Raw genomic sequence first — 19,139 nt, forward strand, 5'->3', positions numbered from 1 at the left:
CCATTGGAAAAGCCGCCAGCAAGAAGGAGTGTTTGTGTTGTATATGTCTCTACACTCTCAGCTGCATTTTGAACCATACATTCACAGAGGAATTTTACAAGTGACTGCTTGTTGGATGCCATGTTTGGAAACTTTTTCCATGGATGTACAGGGCATCCACCAATCGCCTGATATTTCTTGCAGCCAACCTTAGATCCTGCCTGGTGCTGTTTTTCTGCAATTTTCGCAGGGTTACTGTTGTCATATTGGTCAGACTTTGATTGCAGAACTGGCTTTGTCAAATCCTTTTAGGATCTGCCTCAAGTACTCAGCAGCCAGTTCATCACATGTGTGGAATTTGTCATCATTTGCCATCATTTTGTATGACAGCCATAGCATCTCTGTACACTGTAGTTTCTCTGTTGCATGATCTTAGGTCATGGATTTTTTCAGCCTGAGCTTTCAGCTGATGTCCTAATTCAGTTTTGTATGTTATTCTCAGTGGTCCATCAGCATGCAAGAGGGTCGTAGGCACAGGTCCCATTGAGGGACTAAGAACAGTTGCCATTGAAATATCATCTCTGCATCTTGCTAAGGACAGGGCTCTGCAGAAAATTTCTGGACTGATAGTTGCTGTGATTGTCCTTCCCTTGCCAGACTTAAATTTGGTTTTCTTGGTCATGTCAGAAAATGTTTTGATGCCAGATTTCTTGACTGGGCTAAAGAAGCAGCATGTCCCATCAGAATCAAGTGCCCCTCTCACAAATCTCTCCATTTGTTCTTCACCAACATCTGCTGTTTTCAGTAAAGTCGTATACATCTGATGTTACATATACTCCACTAGGTATGTTGATAAGGGCCTCTGGATGTGATTCAGGGTCAAATGGGTTTGTCATATTGTTGTGGATATGGTGGTGTGATGGAGTGCCTGCCCTGCACTGGCCCTGGGAGGGTTAAAACCAGCCTAGGGAGGCTGAGTGCAAGGCAGCCAAAGGAGTGGCTGCAGGGGAAACAGCTAATTAGGATGGCGACTGCGGACAGTAAGGGCGACAGCTGGACTAGCCAATCAGGGCCCAGCTGGCCCATATGAAAGGAAGCTGCAGCCCAGAGTGAGGGAGTCTGCTGCAGGGAGCTCTAGGGAGACAACTGGCTTCCTAGAGGGCTCCTGGCAGGCTGCCAGGACTTATAGGCTTGAGACCCTGGGAAAAGGGCAAAGGAACTGGAGCCAGAGGCAGGAGCAGAAGGAACTGGGGCTATGGGGAAATGGTCCAGGGAATAGAGACAGTGAGCTGGAAGGAAGAGGCAGCAGGAAGCTGCTGTTTGCAGGGTTCCTTGGCCAGGGCCTCCCCACTAGATGATGAAGGAGCAGCCCAGCGGTGGACTGCCAAGCCGCTGCGAGGAGCAGCTTGACTATTATTAGAGGAGGCCCCCGGAAGGGGGGGAAACCGGATGGAGACATGGCCAGAGGGCTGTGCCACGAAGCAGACGCTGAGAGAAAGGAGAGAACGGGTCTGTAGATGGATGCAAGGATGGGAGAGCCACCACCACCCGAGGATGCACCCGCTGGGACTGAGCTAATTCCTGAAACGCCCAGCAGGAGGTGACAGTGTGGTGAGTTACCCCGTGACAGGTGGTAAAGCTGTAACATGCTCTTCACCCCTCTTCAATGCAGAGCAAGGACTTGTTGGTGGACTTTCTTTTCACTACTTTTGTTATGCCACTTCTTTCTCTCATAGTTTTTGTATATTCATAATATGAAGCTATGTATTGTCATCTCTAATACTGACCTATGCATAAGTCAATTAAAAGGCTAGTTTCTAGAATATTTCAAAGGCTAGTACTACATACATAGACCATTACAAATTAAAACCTTCTACGAGGCAGACTAGGAGCTACGCTGTATGTACAAAAGCTTACTAATGGTGAAGCATTAGGAATTTGCGTACATTTCTATCTATCCATTATGCAGTGCAGGCTATGGACACACAGTCTACTGATACTGGTACAATATCTTCAATGTGAGAATGACCTGGCCAGCAAATTTTAATCAAAAATACTGGATAGAAGCTTTATAATCACTGGTGAGATGTTTTCACGTCACATATTCTTAATTGTCAAAGTATTTCATGTTTGCAAATTGTAAAGTGTTGATATTCACCATTTTTGCCACATGCTAAACAGCTTCATCACTTCTGAAAAAAAAAATTTGCCCATGCAAAACCAATAAAAGTCTTTTATTAAATTGTCATTTAGTAGGGTTGACCAATAAACACCACAGTAAGGTGTTGAAATTAACTTAAACAGTAGTCATGTTGCAGTGTTTCTGGAACAGTGCAAAAAAATGACACTTTCTCATTCTGGGTATCATTGTTTCACCTGGCCTGCAGGCTTACGGCACCACTAACAGCTTCAGATCATACCTCATCTAAACGTACTGTGGCAAAGTCAGACCTCACAGCTATAAAAGAGTGGTCCTATTGGGATCCAGGAGATGGGCGGTCGGAAGCCCGCCCACTGCTAAAGGACCTCCCCCCAGCCTAAGGGGAAGTTCCACAGGACCTGGAAACCAAATGATTCTGAGGGACAACTAATGAAAAAACAGGGACAGGAGTTAGGTCAAAGGGTCAAACGAAGGGAACCGGACGGGGACACCGAGCAGAGAACCTCGCACAGCACCCACTGCTCCTCAAAGGCATGAAGGGAGCCAGCAGACGCCACCCAGAGGAACTCTGCCCAGACGCATGAAAGAACAGAGGATCGGAAGTAGGCCCCACAGTCATAAGACACCCCATCGACCAACCTTCTCTCTCTGGTTTTATAGATGGCCATTTTAGCCAGGGCTAGGAGGAGGCTGACCAGGAGGTCCCGTGGCTTTGTGGGGCCACGGATAGGGAGTGCATAGATAAGGAGGTGAGGAGAAAAGTGCAACCAGAAACGTAACAAAATATTTTTGAGGAGCCGGAATAGGGGCTGCAACCTGGCGCACTCCAAGTAAACGTGCGCCAGGGTCTCCCTCATGCCGCAGAAGGGACAGGTGTCCAGGACAGGGGTAAACCACACCAAGTACACGCCTGTGTTCACGGCCCCATGAAGGAGCCGCCAACTGATATCCCCGGCAGGCTTCGGAACCAGGGTGGAATATAGGCTGACCCACCAGGGCTCCTCACCTTCGAGAGGTGGCAGGAAGTCCCGCCACTTTGTGTCGGGGTGGGACGCAAGGGTGACGAAGTGAAGGGTGTGGAGTGCGAGCATGTATAGATGTTTCCTTGGTGTGGTCTGGAAAAGAACCTGCCTCAAATCATGCAGCCAGCTCATGTTGAAGGAACAGAGGGGCCAGTTGGGTCCATGGGGCAGGGGCCTGATGAAAAGGTCCAGAGGGCCCGGGGTGGAGGGTGGGTGGTGCGTGCCCTCTCGCAGAACCCAGTTGAGGTAAACCCGAGCAGCAGGCGGTAAAGCGTCCCTCACCTCCTGAAGTATGCACCCGGGAGTATGAGGTCTGGAGAGCCCCATGTGCCGAGCAAGCATCAGGGGATCCAGCCAGTCTCCCCGGTTGTGGTCCAGGAGGTCTCCGACTCTGGTGACTTCTGCCAGGACCAACCTCTGGTGCACCGAGGGGGACTCCGCCACCTGCACAGGGAGCTGGGAGTTGTGTAGCAGGGGCTCCGCCAGGAGATCTGCCCCCTCGGTGGCCGCCATGGACCTGGTCACCGAGAACAGTTTCCAGGTCCAGAGCAGGTCGTGGTAGAAGAACAGCAGTCAAGAGAGGATGGAGATAAAGGAGCTGTCAGTCGTATCAGAGCCCTCAGAAGCAGCGCAGGAAGGCGTGCACCAGCACTCTCCATGCCGGACTGCCTGCCCCATAAAGGAGCCTCTGCAGGGCCTGGAGGCAGAAGACATGGACCTGAGTGCGTAGGCACTTCAGGCCCTGCCCTCCCTCCTCCAGGGGCAGGTGGAGGACCTCTACAGAGACCCAGTGCACTCCTGGCCAAAAGAACTCCAGAATCGCCGTCCAGTGGTTGGCCAGGAAATGCGGGGCCAGGGTGTTGAGCCAGTGCCAGAGCATGGACAGGACCAACTGATTGAGCACCAGTGCCCTCCCTCGAAGGGAGAGGCACCGGAGTAGTCCTGTCCATTTCCAGAGCCGCTCTGTCACCCTGCCTTGTAAACCATGCCAGTTCTCCAGCGGCTGGCCGGATGCGTGGCAGAAAGGTAAGTGCCAAGATAGAGCAGAGGACCCGCGCTCCACCAGATGGCCTGAAGCACGGGTGGGAAGGAGCTCGCCTGCCACCTGTCCCCAACCACCAGGCCAGAGCTCTTGACCCACTTGACCCAGGCGGAGGAAGCTGCTGAGTAGACGCCCTGGCAAGTCTCCACCCGCACCAAGTCGCCCGGGTCTTGGACCATGAGGAGCACGTCGTCGGCGTACGCTGACAGGACCAGCCACAGCTCCGGCTCTCACAGCACCAACCCCGTCAGTCTCCGACAGAGGAGACAAAGGAAGGGCTCGATCACCAGAGCATACAGCTGGCCAGAGAGGGGGCACCCCTGCCGTACTCCGTGCCCAAAGCTGACCGGCTCGGTCAGGGTCCAGTTGAGCCTGACCAGACACTCCGCGGAGGCATACAGCACCTGGAGAACGTCCACAAACCAGGGTCCAAAGCCTAACGCTCACAGAGTGCCCAGGAGATATCCATGATCCACCCTGTGAAACGCATTCTCCTGATCTAAGGACAGGAGGGCGAACGACAGACCATCCCTACACGCAAGCTCCAGAAGATCCCGGACCAGATAGAGGTTATCAAAGATGGTACAGCCCGGGTCGGTGTAGGTCTGGTCTGGGTGGATCACGTCCGCCAGCACGGACCCCAGCTGCAGGGAGATGGCTTTGGCTACGACTTTGTAGTCCGTGCTGAGGAGCGAGACAGGACACCAATTCCGTAAGTCACGGAGGTCCCGCTTCTTCGGCAATAAGGCGAGCATGGCTCGCCTGCACGAGAGAGGATGGAAGGCAGATATATCAGCCCTAGAATGGTGAAGGCCCTTTTCCCTCTGATCTGAAAAGAAGTTCTTAGCTTAGCTAGAGATGCCTGAACCAATTAAGGGCCTCTGGTGATCCTTAAAAAAAACCTCTTCTAGTGTGAGGGAGGGATGAGAAGCAAGCTGCAGGAGGACTAGTTGCAGCAGGGAGGCAAGGCTTCTCCTGGGTAGAAGACTGCTCCCCTCCCCATAGGTGAAAGGGTTAACTTCTGTTTGGGGAAGAACTATCAACGAGAAGTCAGCGTAGTAAGGCAATGCCACGGAGAGGGGGCAGGGAAAGGTATTTCTTTTTGCATTGTAAATTTGGTTTTTTGTTTTGCTCAGGAGAGCTCCTCTGGCCTACCCTGAAGTCCACCTTGTAAATACTGAAAAAAAAAAACAAAGTGAGGAATTAAAAACCTGCCAGAGTGGCACTGATTTACACCAGGTCCCCACAGCCAGAGGGAGAAACACCAAGCCAGCTGAAGTGAAAGGTGTCTTGCCATAGTACATAAAATAAGTTTTCAAATGATGTGTAATGTGGGGCTGTTTAGGGTAGATACATTAAACTCCAAAAATATGGCCCTTTTTGAGAATTGCCGCATGGCTAACAGGCCTTCTCTGCCTGCAATTACCATCCTTTTGCCTCCGTCTGCCTGACAAGTTGGCTTCTAGCTCCCCCTAGTGGATCACTATGACTGGAGAAACCTAATTTAAAACACTCAGTGAGTCTTGCAAAGTCAAACCAGAAGGAAACACTAAGCGGATGAAATAAGAATAATCTCTGCACTGACAAATCTCCATGATTTTAGGGGAAAGCTTACTCCTTGAAAAGTCCTTATATCTCCTAGTTTCAAAAATGAAGCTTTGAAAAGTAATTGAAGTTGTAAAACCTAATTATAGAATGAACTAATTTTAACTGATACCTAATTGTGTGGTTTCTTATGTGTTCCATAGACTTGCAAAGCCTTCCTTCCAGCTATGATTGCCTGTAACCGTGGACACTTGGTTAGTATCTCAAGTGGAACTGGACTTATTGGTGCCAATAAACTGACAGGTTAGTGTGCTGTAGAGCTATTCTGAATTAATGTAAATGTATACTCAGAGTTAACCATTTTACTTCTGAAATCTCATCCAGCTTTTTAAAGGAACGTTGTCTTAATCTATTATGCAAAGATAGTATAAAGTCATGAAAAACCTGCAAGTATTTGTAAAAATTATGAGCAGACTGAAGGAGAGAACTATGATGATTATACCTGTTTCGCATAGACAAGCCCCCTGCAGGCGTCACGGACTGGAAAGAGCAATATGCACCATAGCAAACAGATAATTCAATTATCACAGGGGACACAGCAGTGATCCCTTCAGGAACATTGCCTAATATTTCCCATTATCATTTTTTCTGACATTTTGCAAAGAGCTCTGTTGCCTCCATGGTTTGCAACTAGAACTTTAGTAGGGGGATGGTCCTGGTGTCATACAGGTGCCTTTTATGATCCCCATGAAAATCCATTCTGATTCAATGAGTTATAAGCTGTTAAAATTCTCCATTTTCCTTTTGTGTTTTTCTCAGTAGAGCTTGCTATTAAAATTTCTGAACAGACCATCCACATGTTGGATGCTTCCCAACCTCTCACTTCTGCATTCCACACAGACAAAATGGATCATCCAGCTTCTCATATTTCCTCTCAAAATACCATTGTGCTAGCAGCCAGGATATTAGGAGCATGTCTTGCTTCTTCTATTGATTGGTGTTAATAATTCTGTATTCTTCCCAACTTCTATTAGGCAAGACCACATACTCCATTGAGAATCTGAGAATGTAATCATGTCTTTAACATGACAGTCCTAACTCTCAGCCACTTAATTACACTTCCTGTCAGCATATCTGAGTAGTTAGATTTGGCAGAATCTTTCTGTCTATAAAATGGGGCTACTCCTGCACATGTAACACACTATTTCAAAGAATAAGACTACACCCGCTGTCATTTATTAAAGTTAGTCTTCTAGCACAAGTGGAGGGAAAGGAATATTACACTTGTGTATAATATAATAATTCTCCTTTTTATTCATTAAAAAAAACTTGTTAAAAGAATGTTGTTAAAGTTAAAAAGACAAACACCAAAAGTTAGGAAAAGCCTGTATTAAGGATGTTTGTGGAACCTTAATGACATCCACATTGCAAGCCTGGGCAATAGAAGGATGATGGAGCTGCCATTGGTAATGGAGGAAGATGACATGGGGAGGGATTAGTAGGAAAGATGAGAATTTCAGTTTTGGAAAGATCAAGTTTGACATGCAGAAGGACATCCAAGAGAAGATGTCTAAGACAACTAGAGCCACAAGACTGGACAAGAGTTAGTTAGATTTGAGAGTTCTTGCTACCAGAGGTTAATGATAATGGGAGTCTTGGGAGCAGATGAGTTTGCTGAGGATATATCCAGGGAAGAGAAGGAATTGGACATGAAAGAATTGAGGATGAAGAGACACCAAAGGAGATTCTGAGGGAGTAATGGGTGAGCTAGGGGAAGAATACAATAATGAGAACTTGGAAGAGAAAAAGTGTGGTTTTTTGGATGAAGAGTCTGAAGGGAATCCTCTTTTTTAAAGGCAGCATTGAGAAGGTAGTGCCTTTAGAGTTTAGCAAAGGAAATAGTTTCTGTTCCAGTGTAAGCTTCTTGGGGTAGTACTGGATCCAGGTGTTCTGAAACTAATAGGATGTTTGGTCTGTTATTTGCATGTAAATATCCAGGATGCTCTTTCCATGCATACCAGTGCTGTACCTGAGCTCCAGTAACAAACTGAAATGTTTCAACATCTCAGCGACTCTTGTCAGAGTATGTTGTCAGATTATAAGTCTTATGCTGTGAAAAACTAATCATCCAGTTGTGAAAACTTTGCTCATGCTAGTGAGCTCTTTCTTGTATGAATAGTTCCATTGAACTCACATCAATAAATGCTCACCAACATGAGTAAGGGTTGCACAATTGGGCCCTTTGACAAAATAGAAAGTAGCGTAACATAACTCATTATTATCAAAGTTTAAGTATTTTATTCTAAAAATTTAAATTCAGGCAGTAACACTTGCTATGATGCTAATGATGTGTTTTGAATATTCCTTTTTTCTTCTCTTTACAGATTATAGTGCAAGTAAATTTGCAATAATTGGCTTTCTGGAGTCATTAGCTTTTGAGTTGCAGGCTGCAGGAAAGAAAGGCATTAAAACCACCATCGTCTGTCCTTCTTTCGTAAATACAGAATTATCCACGGGTATTCGTGTCTCGTAAGTAAAACTTCTTATATTTTGCATATTAAGCAATTGCATGTGGAATACTAAAAATGGTTGGCTTTAGATCTAGCATTTGTCACCATTCAGGGCAACTGCCCTCTCAGTGGTCTAATTCTCCCTCAGTGGTCCAGCCAAGGGCACCCGCTCTCATGCTTCTAGCTCCCCAGATGTTGTATTTCTTGTGTGGAGATCCACATAGCTCTCTCTTCTGACCAAGGTATTTCCAAGCAGCACAGTTCTCTGCCTTCACTCTGTTATTCCCAGCACAGACAAGTTGCCCGAGGACACCTGTTTGCTTTCTCTTCAGAGACAGTTAACAGGTATAATTGCTACAGTAATAAGGTACCACACAACACTTCCTGTGCACGCCTACTTTATTCTTAAGATAAAAACACTACAGAGAAAACACATTAAAATCAATAGAGAACCTAGACGCATGCTAATAAGCTTACCAAATAATTCCCCCTGCTCCCCAATCCCAACATGGGCTCTGGCAGCAGCAGTCCTTCAACACCACATCCAGAGGTTTCCTTTGTGATCACAAGTTCACCACAGCTTGAGTTCAGAACAAGCACAGTTTTATGGGGCCTCAGTTTGCCCAGTCCTTCCAACCCCCCCCCTAAAGATTGGGGGCCTTCGTGGACCAGAGGTTCTGTCAAGTTGTTGGCTCAGGAAGAAGGCCCCGAGCCAGTTGAAAACCAAGTTATTTATCCAAAAACCTTTTCTTTGTCTGTTGGTCCCTGGATAATCCATTTTGAACTAGTATATGTGAGCCTCTCAAGGGGAGTGGCTTCTCTGAAAATGTTATAGCCTGAGTGCATTTGCCTTATCAGCCCATGCTGTTCTCCTATTTACTCTTCCTATGGAAATACATACAATGCTACAATAACACATACACAACTGCATTTTTAATATAATGGACCCCAAAGGTATTAACGTAATTCAATATGATTTAACTTAATTCAATGAAATTCATTCAGGACATTGCAGGAAATTGTAAGTCTGTCACAGCGTGTATGAAAATATAATTAGTAAACAGTAGAAATCATTTTTTCAGCCTCCAGCCATTTTAAAGTTGGCTTTGTTTTTTAATACCATTTGTATGGCTTATAAGTGCACAAAGCCATGAATAATGAATCCACTTAAGCACACATGACCAGTAACTGACACGAGCACAGACGGCACAAAAGTCTTACTGGCTGTGGACTCTTACTCAGAAATGCATTTCTTCAGCATGTATGTGGTCCAGCTGACTTACCTGTAAAGAAGAGGGACATCGAGGTGCAGCACTAAGTGCATGAACCAAAGCCCAGTGACTTAAACTGGCTTTGGATAATGCCTGAACTGGACACTTCTTTCAGCAGGTGAAAATTAGGCATGATAGTGTGTTGATAACCGAAGGCTTGTCTACACAAGAAGTTAAGCTGAATTTAAAGTGCATTAGTTAAAGTGAATTATAGCCCTATGTGGATGCTCTAATTAAGAAGCAAAGTGGCCTTAGTTCATTTCAGCTTATTTCACTTTTGCATCTGCCTGAGAAATGCAGAACACTAAACCTCGGTCTACACTTAAAACTGGTACTGGCCTAGCCATGTTAGTGAGAGGTGTCTTTTTCACACTGGCAACGTAGCTCTGCCAATAAAACCCACAGTGTAAACACAGCTATGCCAACAGAAGAGTGCTTCTGTTGACAGAGCTAATGACGTTCAGGGAGGAAGTTTTCCAATGCTGACAGAAAAATTCCTGTCAATGTACGTTGTGTCTACACTAGCGGGTTATGCTGGCATAGGCTCTTTAGCATAAACAAAGCCTTAGTGCCTGAACTCATGCCCAAGCTTATATAGGAGTATGCAGGAAGACGAAGGGGGAATGTTGCATATAGGAGGGGAAGCTGAGTCTGTTCTAGGATATGGAGTAACCCATAGATGGCTCTGGGAAGACTGCCATAAGTCAGAGCAGCCCTGGAGCTGTTCTAATTTACATCAGAGGGCATTCCAGCCCTCAGAGCAGCTCAAAATGTGAGAAATACACAGGTGGTTTAAAGCCAGCTTTGCCTCCCGTCCTCCTGAGCTATGCCTTAGTGCTGCTTCTCTGGAAGGCGAAACACAGAACTTAGTCAAATTTATTTGACTCACCCCTTAAAACATCTGTAATGGTCACTGAAGTCTAAACATGTACTGGTTTATGATGTTCCTACACTAGAGAATATTGGCCTTGCAATCACTTTTCCAGCCCCCCAGCCACCTGTAACACATCATATGGCCACATACAATCGCTACCAATGGTGCACAGGTGCTCACACTATCATTGTGATTGTTCTTCCTCTGAGCAAGACTGACAACTATGTCATCCACCCTAATGGCACTGCACCATTGCAGTGCCAATGTAGACAAAAGCACTGGTCTAGCAGCTTCAAGCAATGCAATTGTTCTTGGTTTTTCTGTGCACTACTACAATGGCTCTGCTCATCAGTCAGTAACCATTCTGACAGTTCAGTGTGCTGTCTGCATGCAGACCTAAGCAGCTGAAGTAGTACTTGGCAGGTCTGGGGCTCTGCCCAGTGTCCCCTCCAGGGCTCTCTCCCCAGCCCCCAGAGTAAAGAAGGATGCTGTCACTGGGTAACTGACCCCTGCAGGCTAAGTTGGTCCAGCTTCCCTGTGTCAGAGCAACTGTGGCCAGTAAAGCCAAAAAAAAGGGGTGCGGCTACACGTGGGCATCTAAAGGCCTGTCAGAGGACAGGAGGAGGGGGAGTAACTAGGAGAGAGGAACCACAGTGGAGTGAAGCTAACTCCTGTGGTAGCGGCCAGCTGCCCAGAAAGGATGCCCTGGAGCTGAGCTGCTGTTCCAGAAGAATAGAAGAGCTGGCTGAGAGCAAAGCTAGTGAACAAGGAGTGGCTGAGAAGGGAGCTGGCTGGGACTGGGAAGCTGCAAGGAGGAGGATTACCAAAGACCCTGGGAGGGGAGCCCATGAAACCATAGGGCATAAGGTGAGCGGATTGACTTGTTTTTGTTTCTTTTACTTGCTTACGTTTGGACAATATACCTACTTCAAGGAGACTGGGCATGGCAGTGTATGCTTGGAAACTAGGGGAAAGCCCTGCCATGTCAGACACACAAACATTCCAGCAAGAGCCTAGGTGGGGAGCTTCCCCATCATATTTGCAAGAGTGACGGCTCAGCAGGGTTTAGTCCCTGCCTCTGATGAAGCAGATAACTTGAAATCATCCACTGGAACAAATGAAAAATGTACAGGTCCGAATGTATGGTATATGCAATAGATAGATATAATTATGTATGTGCCTAAGGCTTGGTCTACACTTAAACTATATCAGCGTAGCTACATCAGTCACAGCTGTGGGGGGAAAAAATACACTCTGGACTGACACAGCTAGGCCAACAAAACCACCAGAGTAGATGCAGCTATGTCAACAGCAGAGTGCTTCTGTCAATGTAGCTACTATTGTTTACGGAGGTGGTGTTCCTACACTGACTGAAAAACTCCTTCTCTCGGTGTTGGCTGTGTCTATGCTAGAGGGCTATGCCGACATAGCTATGCTGGCATACGATCCATAATGCAGACATAGTCTAATAATACCAGACACTATGGGGTAGGTACAATTCACAAACCCTGTAATCCTGTGTGTGGACTCCATGCACTGTGTGCACTCAGACACGGATGACTAGCTTGTATTTGGTAGCAAGATAGGGAGCCTTGCCTTATAGGTCACTATTTCAGATTCCATCTCAAAGTGACCCACATCAATTCAGTGGCCTACTTGAAATAAAATTTTCCTCTTGAATCAGCCTGTAGTGGACACCTGCTGGCATTACAAACTGCCCTCACTCAGGCAGGCAAGAAGCGTTGTTGGCAGATGAGGTGCTGAGGAAGTTATGCTACAGATAGTACTTAGATAAGACCAAATGAAAATCAGATCATAAAAGGCAACCAGTCTCATGTAGGGCCAAACTTTGTCACCTCTTTGTGTGCATGTGAGTGCATAAATTGCTCACACAGTTGCCCAGAGTTTATGGGTGCATTTGCACATACAGAGATCTGACAACTTAGCCACAAAAGAGCATTATTTGGTAAACATTTAACATGTAAACGATGGGTAAGACTCCCATTGACTTCAGTGGGCTCCAGCACGGGCCCTAGAATCATAGAATCATAGAATATCAGGGTTGGAAGGGACTCAGGAGGTCATCTAGTCCAACCCCCTGCTCAAAGCAGGACCAGTCCCCAATCAAATCATCCCAGCCAGGGCTTTGTCAAGCCTGACCTTAAAAACTTCCAAGGAAGGAGATTCTACCACCTCCCTAGGTAACGCATTCCAGTGTTTCACCACCCTCCTAGTGAAAAAGTTTTTCCTAATATCCAACCTAAACCTCCCCCACTGCAACTTGAGACCATTACTCCTTGTCCTGTCCTCTTCTACCACTGAGAATAGTCTAGAACCATCCTCTCTGGAACCACCTCTCAGGTAGTTGAAAGCAGCTATCAAATCCCTCCTCATTCTTCTCTTCCGTAGACTAAACAATCCCAGTTCCCTCAGCCTCTCCTCATAAGTCATGTGTTCCAGACCCCTAATCATTTTTGTTGCCCTTCGCTGGACTCTCTCCAATTTATCCACATCCTTCTTGTAGTGTGGGGCCCAAAACTGGACACAGTACTCCAGATGAGGCCTCACCAGTGTCGAATAGAGGGGAACGATCACGTCCCTCGATCTGCTGGCAACGCCCCTACTTATACAGCCCAAAATGCCATTGGCCTTCTTGGCAACAAGGGCACACTGCTGACTCATATCCAGTATGATATATCCAGCCCTGTATGAATGCTATTTATTAGGTAAAATTTCACAGTTATCAACAGTTTTTACTAATTATTTTACTTACAGGGGGACTCTAAAGCTACATCTGCACTACAGGTGCTACAGCAGCACAGCTATGGCGCTGCAGGCGTGCGGCTTTAGCTCCTTAGCGTAGGTGCTTCCTACAGCAATGGAGAGGAGTTTTCCATCACTAGTTAATCCACCTCTCTGAGAAGCAGTAACTAGGTCAATGCAAGACCTATGGAAGGTCCATATAGCATCATCTACACTGGGGGTTAGGCCAGCTTACCTATGTTGCTCAGGGGTGTGAATCTTTCGTAACTAGGTCAAAAATGTTAAGTGAAAACCTGGCCTAAGAATGGAGGATCTTTACTTTTTTGCAAGAAGCAAAACTTTCCATTTGAAGTGGGAGGAAGAAGGGAGATTATCAGTTTTGAAGTAAGTGATTCCAGGAGTAAAGTTTTACAGTTTTGTAATAACTACATGTTCTATTTTACCAGGAGGCCACTTTTACTTCCTATTTTGGATGTAGAGTATGCAGGCAGGAAGATCGTGGATGCAATTCGAGAGGAGAAGTTTTATGTGTTCATGCCTCTGACCAATTGCCTTTCTTCTTTGAAAAAGTAAGAATGGGACTTCTTTCCCCTCCCCCCACCACCAAATACCTGGTAGCTAAACAGAATGCAAAGCTAGTAAAAATGTGCAATAAGATATGATGCTGGGCTATCAATTTTCAGACTAGTTACCTACAGAACTATGAAGAAAGGGTGGTTTCAACTACTGCCTCCAACACGCTTCTCAGATAAATGTATACACAAGTAAAAGTTATTTCAAGGATTTTCACAAGTTATAAGACAGTGTGATCTGCAGGAAGGCACTTGGGGCCATAACTCAGGAACTCCCAAGTTCTAAAATTGCTTCTGACTAGCTCTGTGCTCTTGGTCAAATGGCTTAATCTCTCTCTTCTGTTTCCTCATCTGTAAACTTGGATTGTTAAATGTGGTGTGAAGACTAATGTTGGAGATGTAAAGTATTATATCGTGGAAACATAGGGCTGGAAGGGACCTCAAGAGGTCATCTATACTATCCACCCATGCTGAGGCAGGACCAAGTATACCTAGACCATCCCTGACAGATATTTGATTTTATGTTTATATGTAGTATTAATTTATTATTTCCTTGTTAGTTAGAATTAGTGGGTGGATAGTTAAAAAATACCATCAAGACTAACTAGAAATGCTGTTTGTCTCCTCAGCTTTGTACCTAAGAAAGTGCTACTCCTTGCTGTAGAGTATGCTGGTATTTTCAACAATCTGGACGGTGTCAGAGACCGGAAGAGAAGGAACCAAAACCACACTGCTCTGAAGATGTCAGATACCAGCTAATCAAAATTCATGTGTAACAGTTAATGGACATAATGGGTTATTTCTTCAGGTTTATTTCTTCCTTAGATCAATTCTCTTCTATATGATACTTTAGGTGTTTAAAGATGTCATACTTGTTCTGACAGCTGTCTGTTAATCAGTATTTTTTATTCTCAACTGTTCTCTCTTCTTTCCATCAGTACAGGCATATTCTCCACTCAACATATGTACGTAATTCATTAAAGCAAATAAAAGTTAATGTAGTGATCTGTCTCAGTACCATGGGTAATGGGTATCGAGGTCACAAATTAACGTAGCTGTTACCTCTATGGACTCTCACAGCTAAGAGATTGTGAGATTTAATGGACATGGAGAGATTGACCTAATCTCATCTTGTTAAAGGTAGTTCCTCCAGGACAATAATCGGGGCTGAACAGAAAAAGTTGCATTGCCACTGCATTTACTTATTAGTTCTGCAGAATATTTCACTTCCATGCATAGGCAGTAATTTGAAATGTTGTATCTGTGTACCTAAGGCAGTGTTTCCCCAAAGTGAGGGACATGTCCAAGGAGGACAATAAAGCACTAGTTTTGAGGGGTTCATACAGACCTTTCAAACGTTCTTCAGAGTCTGTGCTTTCATTTAAAACGAAATGAAGTCTCTAGCTATTATACTGCAAAGAAAACTGTTAAAATCTGGAGTGCAACCAAAGGAAAGATGTCTGTCCAAGCTTACAGAGACCTTGAAACAATAGCACTGAAGTGTGAACTGCTCCATGCATTTCAATGGGTGCTAACTCAGATGTCGCTAATAATGCTTTAAATGTCAATGTTACTAACTATCTCACTGCTTGTCAAAATACTTATGAAAAGAGAGGAAGTATCATAGGGCAGTGGCTCTCAACCTTTCCAGACAACTGAACCCTTTTCAGGAGTCTGATTTGTCTTACATACTCCCAAGTTTCATCTCATTTAAGAACTACTTGGTTACAAAATCAGACATAAAAATACAAGTGTTACATCACACTATTACTGAAAAATTGCTTTTTAACCATATAATTATAAAATAAATCAGCTGGAATATAAATATTGTACTTATAGTACAGTGTATACTCTATAGTATATAGAGCAGTATAAACAAGTCTGTATGAAATTTTAGTTTGTATTGACTTTGCTAGTGCTTTTTATGTAGCCCGTTGTAAAACTAGGCCAATATCTAGATGAGTTTATGTACCCCCTGGAAGACCTCTGCGAAGCCCTAGAGGTACACATGCCCCTGGTTGAGAACCACTGGGTGAAGATCTACCCCAGTATTTCCCGAAGTAGGGGAATGGGCATGAAGGGCTAGCTCAGGAGGGACATGCAGAAGACACATCAATTAAAACTAATAGGCCTTTAATAACACATGGTGTAGCTGTGGAAGGCATAATTGGTTTCATTTCCTGAAGGGGGAACTTAACTTTCAGAAGTTTGGGAAATATTGATCCAAGGTGTAGAGTGTAGATCCCTTGTGTATGCTGATGACACAGCCTAGTGATTTTGTATAAGCATAAAAAGGCAGAATTTGTGGTGTTGTGGTAATCTTGATTCTTTAAATTGCTGGGGCTTTTAGTATAATTTCAAACAATGTTACATTAATTTTTTCATAATCTTCTTGTAAGGAAAGAGGTACCAAACAGTTTAAATGAACAGCGTTTCAACCAGCAAGAACTGTAGAGAGCCAAGTATAACAAATATCTTCACAATAGCATCACTACCACCGTTTTTTAAAAAAAAGCTGAAAATCTTTATTCTCAATGGCCCTGGGCAGCAAGTTTTACTATTTAAACAGTTGACAGGATAACGCTTACATGGGGAAAAACAAACAGTTAATGCATCTGGGCGTGACGGATCATAGTGGCTGTGAAACAGAACACTGCTTAGAACTATGAAGCTCTGCATTCCACTCAGAGCCAATGAGGAGAAGAGAGGAGGTGGGGAGTTACGTGCTGAGTAGGAAAGTTGTTGCATTCTGAACCAACTGGAGTGTTTTCATGGTCACTGGCTCCATAGCCTAATATGGTGTACAATTACTATAAACTGCAAGAGAAGGGCAAGGGCAATAGGTAACCTGAACAGGTGAGTGAACAGCAATAAACGCTGTGTAACAGCAATGAACGTAGTGTAATGCTATGCTGTCTCCCTTGCAGGACATAATAGGTACCTACTACTTCCAGTACTGCTGATCTCTGTAGCATGTCTGCAATCAGTAATCATGACACCTAGCAAGCCAGCCTCCTTGCCTCTACCCTGGAATGGAAAAGAACTTGTGGAATTCTAAAATGTAGTTTCATTCCCCACCCCAAAGTAGTAGTTTCCTTCAGCTTCAGCAACCATGTGACGATTGTTTCTCATTCCCCCCATGATGGTATCCAGACAAATCAGACTCACTGAAGGTTTAGGGTCGCTTCCACCTATGATTGATAGTTCCTGTAGAACTAATGATCCAGATGCAGGAGCCTGACTGGTGAGAGGTTCGTGTAAGGGACAAGCCTGAAGTTGCTCCCAGTTCCTTATTCCAAGCTGAAGTTTTTTTTAAAAAAAGCATCTGTGTAAATTTACATTTTTAGAAATTCCACCTCAATGGGACTGAACTTTATAACACTACAGAAGTGTGTTTTTGAGAACATGCTTCACCAAGGCACAAGCAAGTCCCCAGGCGCCCGTGATGTCATTTCCTATTAAATCTGAGTTATTTATTCAAATTGAGGATGTGTAAATGACAAAATACCTCTTGAGTCACCCCAAGTCGCATGTCCCTACAAGCATTAGACCAGGCGTTTCAAACTTTTTGCTGGCACAATCCCATTTCGATGAAATATTTCCTCCTGGGACCCCAGACAGCATGACCTCACATGCACTGTACATGTGAGCTCATACTGTATGGAGGATGCCATTTTGCTCCACAGGGCATGCCATCCTCCGCAGGGGTGACCTCATCTGTATGGTGCGTGTGAGGTCACACTGCGAAGGATGCTATTTCGTAGAGCAAGTGTGGAGGATCTTAGTTCACTCTCCTTTTGCTTGAGGGAACACTGCTCCCCTTCCTCTTTGGCAAGAAAGGTGAAGACTCAGCAGGCTAGGAAATCTGAAGTGGGAGAACCATGAGAACCTGATGTCTGGCTGAGGTGTTTCTGGGTATTAGTGGGTGGAGCAGCAGCAGCACCTGACAGTGTCCAGCCAGAAATAGCCTATCTATCCCACCACCTGCTTCTCTTTCACTGTAAGGGGGAAGAGAAAAGAAAGAGATTTGGCACCGCAAGCTAGCCGCCACCTCCTCTCCCCTCTGGAGGAAAGACAGACCAATAATATATGGGATAGTCTATGCAAAATCTGTCTTTTAAAACGTTTAAATCTTCTAAGATGCAGGAATTGCTCTGGTTATTTCAAAATTTTCTGGGAGAATATCCCCAGCCTACTATTCTTATCTGGTTTTGCAGCAATACAAAGTCTCATTCTGGTCAAATCTAAATTACACCATTTATAAAAATGAACACGGTGCCCTAGAGAGCTGGCTCTACCCATCTCCAGTTCCTACACACACATACATTTCTTTGGCTGCTTATTGACCTGCTTGTTAGATTTTCCCCAAGGTACCATTTGGTGTTTATGCTCTATGAAATGATAGAGAATATGTATTCACTGGCAGTATATGTCTGCTAAATCTACCAGAAATACACCAAACAGTTGAAAGTCACACTTCATCTTACATCATACACAGTTTTCTGCCTTCATGAAAGCACATCCCATTACTGACACTGTTCTTGCTACAGATCTTTGGGTGTGTTAGTTCAGCCCATGTGAATATATACTTGTCCCTCTTTTGATTTTAGTAGGCAGCTGAACACCAGATAATGTCTTGTGAGGATCTTCCTAGCTGGACTGTGCCATGTCTGCGGATATTGGCAATGCTTTCTATTTGTCATGCTTGGTTGTGTCTTGCCTTTTTTCTTTTGACTCACTGTTAAAATGAAATCTGCTATGATTGGAATGTACCACGGGGACATAGAAGTCTTGAGGAGGATGGATTTATTGCCTGGCCTGGGGAGTCCTGCCAGCATGCCGGCATTCAGGGGTGAAGTAGCCTTTTCATGAAGTGTGATCGCTTCTTGATGAAGATGTCTGATCCCTTCATTGCATGGCCACAGCCTAATGAGGGAGAGTGGACATGTATCTTCTGTATACAGTTTTGTTGTAGCATGTCTGTCCCAAGATATTGGAGAGACAAGGTGCGTGAGGTGATATGTTTTATTGGACTAACTGCTGCTGGTGAAGATTCATTAGGTTTAAGGAACAGTTGTGGCCTGAGGGCAGGATTGTAAAATGTTGATATAATATGGAACTGTAGGGTTCCTTTTGTGATAATGATGAGTCTGTTGTAGGAGTTGTGGTTTTTTACATGTGATGCAAGTGGAGTGCTTATGTCAGTGTGGCTAGTCAAGGAGCCATGTTTTGCATGCCTATTCCATGTTGGACCATGCCAGCTGGGCAGCAAACACGTTATTTCTTCTCTGATATTTGTATTGTTTGAGATGCATGTGTTTGACTTCTGGGGACACAGAATGGAGGCATGCCCCGGTTGCCACCCTCCAGTGTTGTTACCATCTAGTGTAAGGCCTTCTC

General features: G+C 44.9%; 1 protein-coding gene across 1 annotated transcript in view; it reads left to right on the top strand.

Moving 5' to 3' along the window:
- Positions 1–14,498, top strand: part of SDR16C5 (short chain dehydrogenase/reductase family 16C member 5) — a 32,753-nt gene extending 18,255 nt beyond the window's left edge. Inside the window, exons 4-7 of the mRNA XM_074943082.1 lie at positions 5,953–6,052; positions 8,134–8,278; positions 13,614–13,736; positions 14,369–14,498. Coding sequence (XP_074799183.1) covers positions 5,953–6,052; positions 8,134–8,278; positions 13,614–13,736; positions 14,369–14,498 — 498 coding nt within the window. The remainder of the gene's footprint in view (positions 1–5,952; positions 6,053–8,133; positions 8,279–13,613; positions 13,737–14,368) is intronic.
- Positions 14,499–19,139: the final 4,641 nt, after the last annotated feature.

The sequence above is a fragment of the Natator depressus genome, chromosome 2 (genome assembly GCF_965152275.1).
Source record: "Natator depressus isolate rNatDep1 chromosome 2, rNatDep2.hap1, whole genome shotgun sequence".
In the NCBI taxonomy this organism is placed as follows: domain Eukaryota; kingdom Metazoa; phylum Chordata; order Testudines; family Cheloniidae; genus Natator; species Natator depressus.